This window comes from Neurospora tetrasperma, assembly GCF_000213175.1.
Source record: "Neurospora tetrasperma FGSC 2508 unplaced genomic scaffold NEUTE1scaffold_3, whole genome shotgun sequence".
Taxonomy (NCBI): Eukaryota; Fungi; Ascomycota; class Sordariomycetes; order Sordariales; family Sordariaceae; genus Neurospora; species Neurospora tetrasperma.
Genome location: NW_009799101.1, coordinates 1,026,784 through 1,037,594, shown reverse-complemented (window position 1 = coordinate 1,037,594; position 10,811 = coordinate 1,026,784). Strand labels below are relative to the sequence as shown.

General features: G+C 52.8%; 3 protein-coding genes across 3 annotated transcripts; all 3 read right to left on the bottom strand.

Moving 5' to 3' along the window:
- Positions 1 to 1,683: 1,683 nt before the first annotated feature.
- Positions 1,684 to 3,281, bottom strand: NEUTE1DRAFT_81029 (uncharacterized protein; the record flags this gene model as incomplete). Its single annotated transcript, XM_009852268.1, has 4 exons — positions 1,684 to 2,513; positions 2,569 to 2,641; positions 2,696 to 2,943; positions 3,057 to 3,281. 4 exons carry the CDS (start codon positions 3,223 to 3,225, stop codon positions 1,753 to 1,755), a joined length of 1,251 nt encoding a protein of 416 aa, XP_009850570.1.
- A 727-nt stretch (positions 3,282 to 4,008) lies between these two features.
- On the bottom strand, positions 4,009 to 6,336 carry NEUTE1DRAFT_146059 (uncharacterized protein; the record flags this gene model as incomplete). Its single annotated transcript, XM_009852267.1, has 3 exons — positions 4,009 to 5,473; positions 5,567 to 6,021; positions 6,099 to 6,336. 3 exons carry the CDS (start codon positions 6,151 to 6,153, stop codon positions 4,211 to 4,213), a joined length of 1,773 nt encoding a protein of 590 aa, XP_009850569.1.
- A 630-nt stretch (positions 6,337 to 6,966) lies between these two features.
- On the bottom strand, positions 6,967 to 10,193 carry NEUTE1DRAFT_146058 (uncharacterized protein; the record flags this gene model as incomplete). Its single annotated transcript, XM_009852266.1, has 2 exons — positions 6,967 to 10,001; positions 10,074 to 10,193. The coding sequence occupies 2 exons, from the start codon at positions 10,102 to 10,104 to the stop codon at positions 7,309 to 7,311; spliced, it is 2,724 nt and encodes a 907-aa protein (XP_009850568.1).
- Between the last annotated feature and the right edge of the window lie 618 nt (positions 10,194 to 10,811).

Here is a 10,811-nt window from a genome sequence, read left to right as displayed (position 1 = left end):
TGTTTGTGTACTCATGGATTTCGTGGCGGTTGGATGGATGGAAACAATGGCGAAACCTCCACTTGAGAGGGTTGGATGGGATGATCGACGGGAGCCTGAAGGGGGAGTGTTTGGCTGACTGAGATGATGCGGGGCTATATGCAGCTTTGAAAGAATACCACTCTCCAGTTTTCCACATGGCATCGAAAATGCTGCAATGTAGTCAAGAAGATTTGAACGAGAAGAGCTAGGGCGATGAACGGACGGAAGAAGGCTTGTTCGTGGAAGCGAAGACCAGAGATGGCCTCACAGCGGACATGTACCAGACAGACTAGAAAAGTGCATCGTGGTACAACCTCGTACGAGAACAACAGACAGGCATGTTAGGAGGAACTGGTAACTTGGGCTTCTTCTGACAAAGGATAGCAAGGCTGGTAGATAGAGTCTTTGCCGTCCGTTGTGCTGCCCTGCTGTCTGGAGGTCGCAACATAACCACGAGCGAGAATGGGCCCAGTCCGGTCGTTGAAGGTGGAGAGCATTCACACGAGCTCTCGGCCCTTTCAGGTACCAGTCCGGTACATCGAACCGCAGCGGGTACCTCTTGGTAGACTTGGGAACGGATGGGGGCAAAAGGAGAGTGAGCGGGGTAGAAGTCGACTCGTAGTGTGTGGTGTAGGTGATGACGACAAACAAAAAAATGACACTGGTGATAGACCGGAAGGTGAAAGAGAAAATGGGGATGCTGACCGTCTGAAGCGAAAATCGAATCCACGGTGTTGTCGGATGACTGGCAACACAGGCCGGTTATTCAAGGCTCGAGCTGAGGTATGTAAGTCTCAGGGTTGGAGGTTGGCAACTTGTAAGGTGAAGGGTTTGAGGTGAGGTGCTGTCAGCTGAAAGCGGAACTTCACTTGACCATGACGCTCTCTCTACGGCGGAGAGACCTGCCCGTTTATATGCACGCCATGGCCTGCTCCTTCCTTCGCATGGTTGATTACAGGGGGCTTTATGGTTAGCTCATTCTAATCATTGATTGGTCAACATGATGTGCTCTATGGGTCGTACCGCCTCAAGCGCCTCTCAACTTCTCTAGCGTAGTGTATAAGTACTGTGTACTAGTGCGGCGCACGATCTTCGATTTTCCAAGTTCACAACGAAAGTCTCGGTCACTTTTTCCAATCATCTGTGCGTTTTAGGCACAGGGAGTTCAGCTCCATTTCTGTTGCATCGCACGTCTTCCAGTCCACTTTCTTTTCGTCAATTCCCGTCGCCCTCTTCGCCTTGAGGACATCAAACCCAGCAACCCCAACCTTTTCCAGAGAGGTATACAGCTACACGACCCGGTTGTTCATGTATTATGAGGCTGGCACCCGGTCGTTTCTCATTTCAGCACTTGGGAATCAATGAGTTGATCATGGACGCTGCCTTTCACTACAACGAACGGATCTGTAACCTCGCTTCGGCATCACGCGATTCATAAAGGGCATCATGACCAACTTCGCTTTGTTTACGGAGCTGCTAGACCAAGTATGCAAAATGTAAGATCTCAGCAGCAGCACAATCCCGAACATGTCTGCACCGGCGCACATATGGGCTGAACACATACCTCTCATTTGCATGATGATACTCAAGAGCACCTTGATTTTCCAGAGACCAAGAACACGGCGTTGAAGAAACCGAGCCCCAACCAGGACTGAGGGGTCATCTTCGCCGCATGTCGATGACGGCAAACAAAAACTTGATCTAATCTGACAAAATAACATCTACTTGCCTTCACCTTGGTTTCGCCGCATCCGAAGTAGAGAGCCGTTTTCTAATTTCCATCGTTAGGCCATTCACCCCCTTCAACCTCTTTTCGCGGGCAGTTGAGAGAAACAGCGATGCCACCGGCCACGCGTGGATGCCGCCTGGCTCAACTTCGCTCCCAACCCGCAAGCCTGCTTCGTTGAGCCTCGCGATCAGATCATGAATCTCAGGTGAGAATACCTCCTCCTCCCCATATGTAATAAAGATACCATTTGACGGGCTTGCCCGCCTCCACCACGCCGCGTCATGGCAGCATCCCGGCGATACCAGCGGATCACTCCACTTGATTTTGTTGCCGGCGAACTGCTTTCCGTACGTACTCAGCTGCTCGGCGTTTAGATAATCGCTTGTCGTGTTGGTGTGTCGTGAGGATACAAGAGTCGTCCACGGTGAGATCAAGACGGCCAGACCTGGCATTGGCAGGCCCACTCCATACCTCTTTGCGCTGGCGTCCTTGCAGCTGAGATGCAGCAAGAGGCTCAAAATCAGTGTTGCGCCTGCTGAGTCACCGCTGACGCATACGATGGCTGGGTCGCGTGCCACCTTGAGAACGTATCTGTATCCCTCGATCGCCTCTTGGATTTGAGTAGGGTATGAAGCATCAGGAACGAGTGTATAGTCCAGCGCGAAGATGGCGGGGTTCTTAAACCCGGACGAAGACAACACCGATGCCCAGCTCAGAAGAAACTCAAGGTAGAAGTAGGCCGAGCCCAATGAGAAACCGCCGCCTATCCAAAATCAGCCAAGTACATCGTTTTAGACCGGGAAGATCGTTTAGCTTACCGTGGGCATAATACAAAACAAAGTCCGGCGTAGCCAGCGGATCTTTTATGACCCATATACCTCTAAAATTCGCCTATTCTCCCTCGTCAGCGCCATCCACGACCTCATCAAACAGCATCGCACTTACGGTGACATGTTCCCTCCAATGCATAGGACTCCTCAAATACCCATGTCTTAACATGCGGAACTTCAAAAACGGCAGCGCCACCCGCTTGGAGAAAAACACCCGTCCAATCTTCGGCGGGATATTCGCAAAGGCGTACCGCACACATCGAATGACAAAGTCCTCAAACGGCGACGCCTTCCGAACAAACGGTGACTTGTCAGAAGAGCTGAGCCATCTTTCATAGATGAACTGGATAGGGATTTTGAACACTACGTTCGCCACATCCGCTGTTAGCAGCTTAACACACACACACACACAAATTACTGACAAATTACTGCTCGTTATACGTGTACCTAAGAAAGGCAAAAGGTGGAGAACGTACAAACAAACGGCAGCGCTTCCAGAATGCACTTGATGGTCGGTAGCAGACCGACATTCCAAATAAGCTGCGGAGCAAGGAAGATGCAAAAGACGATACAGTCGAGGTAGGATACTGGTCCGAGGATCATGCCGCCGCCGCCGTTGTCGCGAGTCCGGCGGTGCCCGGGCATGCCGTGGACGAGACGCCCGATTAGGTTGCGGATTCCTCCAAAAGTGGTGCGCTACAAAATGATCAGTTAGCATATTGTTGATTCATCCGTTACGAAATTTGACTGGAGACTTACCAACATCTCAGCAATAAGTTTTTTTCTATCACATTGTTGTTTGGATCAAAATTGTGAGTGGAGGACGGAGTAAGGTTGGGTTCGGTGGTGGCGGGCGCGTTTGAAAATGAGGTGACGTCGAAGATAATCAGGCTACCTAGTCGTCGGTACCTTCCACTTCTCCCAAGTGCTTGGCGATCCCCAAGTGGTCGTTTGTCGTTTCGGTTCTTTCTAGATGATCGAGATGATATCTGATAGGAAAGTGCGGCCTGCAGCATATGATTACGTGGCTTCCACTAACAATTTGTATCAGGGAAGTAATCACCGTGTCAGGTCGTCCGTTCCAGTCAGGCAGGTAGTCTTTCGGAATTCTGCTCCCAAGAACGGGGAAACCATCTCTGACCTCTTCGAGATCATACCTAATCAGAAGGCTTCCTTGTCAGAACGTCCTCCTACAGTGATATTGTTATCCAACGCTTTTTGGTGAGGATAATATGTGACTTATGTTTTACTTTTTGGCCATTCCAGTACCAGCAGTGTTCAGTTGTTAGCGTTGATTCAGGGGTAATGTAAACAAAAGCAGCCACTTTAGCCCCGGGAGCTCGGCTGGGGACGTTTGGTTTGATCATCACAATCACTCTTCTCTGGCAAGTGAAGAACAGAAGCATAGAGTTGTTGGAAACTTTCGAGCTGAGTCCAAGTATAAATCCCTATTCTTCTAGAGGTTATGTATATTTTGACAATATCAAAAGGATCGTGCAAAGTGAAGAGCGCAATCCGAGTCCTCTACAACCAACCTCTAGAATCTCTTGTCTAAGCCATTGTTATCTCACAGTTACAGACGACAGATTTCGGTCATCCCACCTCATCTAAACCATCAGTAATACCACCCTTACTTATTCCTCGCCACCTCCAAAACCTTCCCCTCCATCTCCCCAAATGCCCCCAACACATTCCCATACCCCTCAAACACCCCCCTCTTATACCCCTCATCCACCTTCCGTATCGCCCCTTCCTCCTTCCACCTCTTGCCAATCAGCTCATCAAACGTCTCCGTCTCATCCCTTCTCTCAAACGCCCAAACGGCTTTATACGCTCCTCCCAGTGCACACGCATTACCGCCCACGTCGAGCTTGTACACCCCATCCACGCCACCTAGCACGTCGCCCATGATGCGTGCAATGGCCGGGTTCAGAGAGCCGCCTCCAACGAGATAGATGCGGCGGGGTTGGGCCGGTAGTGCCGAAGAAGAGGACGACGACGACGTTCCAGAGGGGGTGGAGGGGGGCGTGGAAACAAGGTTCTGAGAGCGCAGACGCATGGAAAGCGCTTGTGACTCGACGATGATGCGCGCATCCTTTTCCACGGGCCAAGGCTGGCTGACTGGTTGGAGATCGGAGCCGTCGGTGGCGGAGCACTCGTACCGCCAGGTGCCGGCTGAGATGTTGGGGACGATTTCGGGGAGGTAAAAGTAAAGGCCCAGTTTGGCTTTGTCGGTTGCTGGTGAGGAGACGTCCAACGGAGGGGTGGAGAGGGCGTGTTGGTTGAAGGTCTCCCAGGGGTCTGCGGAGCTGTTGGATGGGGCGGGAAGAGAGTCCCGGACCTTCTCGCGGGCCAGACCGCCGTTCTTGTAGCAGAGCATGAACATGTACTGGCCCGGGGTGGTCGGGTGGTTGAAGAAGTGGTAAGATGGGTCAGGCTTGTAGACGGGCGTGATCATCAGGAAAGTGGTGGAGGTTCCTAGAGACACAATAGCGTCGAGCGGGCGGAGCGGGAGGGCGAGGATCGTGGCCGGGTTGTCGCCAGTGAAGGGCGCGATCTCGCAGTCCGAGGAGAAGCCGTACTTGCCAACGAAGTAAGGACTGATCTTGCCCATGCTGCCGCCGCCGTCGAGACGGACTTCGCCTAGCTTGGCCTTGAGGTCGGCGGCGCCTTCGGTAGAGCCACCGGCGGCCAGGGCGAGGAGAGTCTCGGACCAAGTGTTGCTGGGAATGTCCCAGAGATTCATGCCGCAGACGTCGGAGATGTCCATGGGCGCCACGGAGCCGATGAAGAGAGACGCGAGGAAGGAAGAGACAAGGGAGATGCGCGAGGTGGAGGCGTACATGTCGGGGAGCTTGCGGCGGAGGCGCATTATTTGAGGGCCAGTGAAGCGCTATGTGGTGCTCTTGTCAGTCTTTCCGGTCGGTCCATCGGTCTGTTTACCCTTCTCTCAAAATGTGAGGAAAAGGGGAAGTAAATGACTCACATGATGTGCCGCACTTCCCGTAGCGTGGGCCAACCTCTCCGCTGTCCCAAGAGCCTCATCAAACTTATCACACTCAGCCTGCGTGCTGTGGTCCTGCCAGTTGGGCGCATAAGGATGGGAGAAGGATCCCTTCAACTGATCCACCAGATCCCCCCTCTGCTTATCCGCTTGTAGCTCTGCGAGAAGCTTCTCAGCCTCTCGGCTCCAGTACACACTGCCATGTTGTTGGCAAGAACCACTGATACCACGGATGCGGTTGAGAGGGGTCTTGGCCTCCTGAAGGCGTTGGAGGACGAGGTCGAGGGCCTCAAGCCACATGGCAACGGGCGCAAAAACCTCACCATCGACTTTGTTTACTTGGACACCCTTCTTGATGCCATATTTGGCGCCGAAGTCGCCGTCGAAGTCAACCTTAGCGGAGGAAACAACGGAGAGGTCGGACTGGATTACGATTGCTGTGTGAGAAGAAGGTTATTAGTTTGAGCTCGGTGTAAGTGAACGAACGAAGCGTGCTTTGTGTGCTTGAACCAACCTTTTAGCTGCTGAGTTGACAAGTCAAACCCAAGGTAAAGAGGTCCCTCAGACATTGTGGATTTCTGCGTGTAAATTATACGTTGTCGATGAATTCAATCTTTTATGAGTCGAGGAGAGCTCGACGACAAATATGGCGATACTGCGCAAGAGCTCTTTGGGATATCACTCGCTGGCTTCAAAAACTCAAAACGGTACAGATGAAAGACAGGAAAGGTTCAGAAAGAGTAGATGAAGAGTCACAAAGGAAGTCAAGAACCCAATGGATCAAAATGTTGAGGAGTGTCGTAAATAAGTTTAGCAATCGACTGTCACTTCATCCGGAAGAACCTTGAACGTCCATTCCAGTGGGGTGACGTATAGGGATTAGCACCCCGGTATGAACATCCCCATGGCGGGTATAGCGGGGCATCAGCGGTCCAGACGCCAGCGTATCCTAGCTGTGTCAGGGGAATGGTGGAGGGGCAGCAAGCCGCGTGATGCGCTGCGAGCCGTAGCGGACTGGCGCGCTCTCCTATTTAGCCTGAATGCGCCTCTGACCAATCAGATGTTGTAGATGATTCAGGGGTGAGCTGCCAGTTTGATCTCGGTGTTGTCGACGTTCACGAGACAACCTCGTCTTGGTGTTTTTGTTGTCCATGAGATGAATGATATGGACATTGTCTCCCGCATGCTTTTCCTTGAACCCATCACCACGTTATCAAATACAGAGTGTCCTGACCACAGTTGTATGAAACTGCAAGTAATCATCATCGCTTCAGAAGTAAGATAATGCTGGCCCAAGTCAACACGGTTGCCAGCACTTAAGCGGGGAGTGAACAATGTGAATGATCTCTTAAGGTGAATGCAAAGAGTCTTACTCGTCGTCCGGGTACGATACACAATCATACTATGATTACAATGAAAGTAACGCTAGCTTTGATTCAACCATTATTAACGAGAGAATCACTTGATCGCTTGCTTGTTTTTTGGCGAGTCAGAGGAATAAACCAGAAGTGAATGGACGACCATCCCCATCCCACCAGTGATCGACTAAGCAAGTCAGTATGTAACAGTTAACCTCCTTCACCACATAATTATCCATAGAGGCGCTGCGACAACTGCATAGCAGGATTCCCTTCACTAACTAACCCCTACATCAGTCCACTAACCCAAGACAACACTGCTAGAAAATAGATCACCCCCTCCTCCCCGATACTCGGTGTTCAACGCTAACGAGGACCCGGAATGCTTTTCAAGTACGACAGCAAAAAGTTGCGATCAGTCGGCGAAATAGGCGTTTGACTACCGCCACTCGAAGTGGGCCTGCTACCCTGATCATGGCCTTGAGGAACAGCGAGCTCCCCACCGCTCGTCGAAGCAAACGAGGGTACCCTAGACCTCGCCTGTGCCAACATAACGGGCTCCTTCATCTTCAACTTCTCCTCAACATGCCTCGACCCCATTGATCCCGCCGGCGAAGGCTGCGAGAAGCTCACTGGAGGAGATGGCTGATGCTTGCCAAAAAGCGAGAGCAACTTGTTGACCTGCTCGGGGTTGGGACTATCACCCCCGTGGCGCTGTTGATATTGCTGGAGCACATTGGGCACCTGCGAAGCTTGGTTCTGGTATTGCTGAAACGACGGCGCAACGTGGGCGGCCTGAGGAGACCGATCCTGGTTGTATGGCTGGCCTGCGGTAGCGGCAAGATTGGCTACGGGCGACTTATTGGCCCTGGCCTCGGCCTGTTGTCTGAGCAGACGGTCCTTGGCAGATGGCAAGTTGGGATAGACTTGGTTCTTAAGATCTTGCAAAACAGTGCTTGCAGGAACAGCGTAACTGCGCAGCTGCGCAGGCGTGAGCTCCTGAGCTTCTTGAGCTTTAGGCCGAGCCAGGATCTGAGGTCTATACGGTAGGGTGTGCTCTGCGTTAGTAGGAGCGGCTTCTGTGCTGGCACCTGCCGTGCAACCTGGCCCCTGAGTAGATGGTCCGACATTATATTGACTGGCGGAATCTGGCCTGGTGGCCAAGTCAGGCCGGCCTGCAGTGTGTAACTTGGGTGCCATATCGCTACCGGATGGCGAGGCCGGTCCTGTTTTCTTGAAGATGTCCAACAAGGCATTTCGATGCGAGTCCGCAGGCTGAATCGGCCTAGGGGCAGCACCCGCAGGAAATCCTCCCGGTCCAGGATGCGGCACGGAATTCACCGAAGGTGGTTGAGTGACCTGAGGCGCATGTTGTCCATAGTATTGTCCAGCAGGGTTAGGCTGTTGCCCATGCTGCCAACTACTGGGAGGTTGCTGTCGAGGCTGGTCTGCCATTTGAGGGTGGACGTTTTCCTGGGTATTGACACCAAGGCCCCGATCATGGCCAGAATGCACACTGTCGCCTTTGAAAACGTTCAGAAGAGACATTGCCTGATTCGTCAGCTGAGGGGGATGTGGGTTCGGCGCCATCTGCCCTTGCGTAGGATCCAGCCTACTGTGAGTCAAGAACGCTTTCAAACTGGCTTGGAGAGGCTGCTGATGCCTCTGGCCCGTGGTGTCTGGCAGGTTAGGTGTTGCCACTCCCAAGATCCCTCTAGTAAGCATGGACTGCTGAACCTGCGGCGGCAGAGGCTGCGGGTGTAGGAGAACAGGCTCTTTTCTTTGGGAAGGTGGTACATTCATGTACTGATCTTGCCCATAGCCATAACCTGGAAGAGGCGGTTGCGGCTGGTTATGATACCCAGCATTGGGATTCTGGTTAGCCTGTGGAGGAACTGGAAAATTAGGCGGAGGCTGGAAGTTAGGAACAGGCAAGCGTTGAGCAATGTGGTGATGGTGTGGAGTATCCGGCTCTGGAGGGTTTTGATAAGTCAGGTCCAGAGGTGTATGGGGTACATGATGGCGAGTCGCTTGAGCCTGTTGAGGCGCTTCGGCCTCCCTCTTCTTCAAGAGTGCCATCAACGCCCCGCCCTTATCCGTATTCGAGGCAGCGGCGTGCATGCCCACTGGCGGTTGCGAACCGACGGTCGAACTCTGAACCGACAGCAACCGTCGGAGCTCACGGTTAGCTCCCTCCAAAGTGTCCTTTGATGAAGTTGCTGGTACCTCTCCCATCGTTTCAGTTTGGGTGCCCATGTCATCTTCGGTCAGAGGTTCCTCCAGCTGTGCTGCCGCAGCGAGATGAGGATTCTGACCAGCCCTGAGCGCATCCTTCTTCTTCTGCTGGGACACCCACTTCTTCAGCGGCCCCAAAAACGGAGCTACCATGTAGAACTTATTGGCATTCGCTGCGGCGGCGGCGGCATCCTGCTGCTGATTACCTTTCTTCCGAAATGCGGGGAGATCAGAGAGCCTATACCACTCCACTTTGCTGATCTCCTTCCTAGTTTTGGGCTGGAAGACTGTGTCCATAGGGACGTTGCGAAACACGTACAGTCGTAACTGTTGATTTCTGATAGTAATCTCGATGAACTTGACATCTTCCGGTTTAGGAACAAGACCGGCTTCTCTGATATCGAAACCGGTTTCTTCATAGACTTCACGTATAGCGCAGTCCAAATCGTCCTCGTCCTTGTTGATTTTGCCTCGGGGAAAGCTCCAATTAGCATTCTTCTTCCAGCCTTTGACGAGAACGGCATGGTCCATGGCCTCATTCAGCATGATGGCGCCGCGGACAGGAATTCGGGTTTTGTATTGAAGAAACCGTTCGAAGGCCTGCGTATGTTCACCGACGGTGAAGGTCGAGAGGAGCGGACAGTGGGCGAAGATGCGCAGGCAAAAGGTGCGGAGGGACATTAGGGGTAAGCGGTCGTCCAAAGGACGGATAAAATCTTCGTAAAACCATTGTGCCTCTTCAACTTGGAAGCAAATGCGCTCGACAGATCTAAGATCCTCTTGGGGGAGGTTGATGATGAAGCGAACGCAGAGGTCGTCCAACCCTAAGCAGAGGTATTAGCTGTTGACTGCCTCGAGGCCCGGCAGGATAGCCAAGATACAGAAAGGGAACGGACAGTCTTCGAGTTTCAGCTGCGATTCGGTCATATTGGGACGTGTCAACCATTCGAAGCATGTCCACGAATATATGATTGTCGGAAAAGGAGGCAAGGCGCGTAGCTCAAGCTATGCCGTCGTACACCGTCGTCTAATGGACGAAGTTGAACGGGGGGGCCGAGCGGTAGCGACAGCGATAATAGCAAGGTGGTGCGGTGCGGTGCGGTTGTAGTGCGGGATGATGATCGGGTAGGTAGGTCTCGGTGATCCCGTGAGGATGGTGTGTTGGGTAGACGGTCTGGAGGGGAACAGGGAGGTGTCGGTTCCGATGTGTGGGAGGAGTGACGTGGTGATGTTGTCGCAATGGCGTCCACGTTCGAAGTCGGAGATCCCAAGGCGATGTAGTGTGGTATTGGTGTGTTGGCGAGAAGACCTCTGGTGTTGAGGAATCAAGGATGTAGTTGCGGGGATGGAAGAGGGGAAGCTTCCAAGCTCGCCTGTGTTGTTCGGAGCCTTCAGTCGCACACAAGACCGGTCGGTAGCGTAGGGTCGAAGTCGGATGAGAGGGGCAGATTGGGCTTGGGCGTTGCTTCTTGCGCCTTGAGCTAAGGTGCTGTGATACCTACCAGTGGTGCAGGTTAGGTAGAGGTACCTAGGTACCTAGGGGAGAGCTGTCACGGTGCCTATCAGCTGAGACGATAAGGAGCGGCCTTTGCTGTGCTTGCGACGGAAGGAACAGAGTGACGACCAAAGGTTGG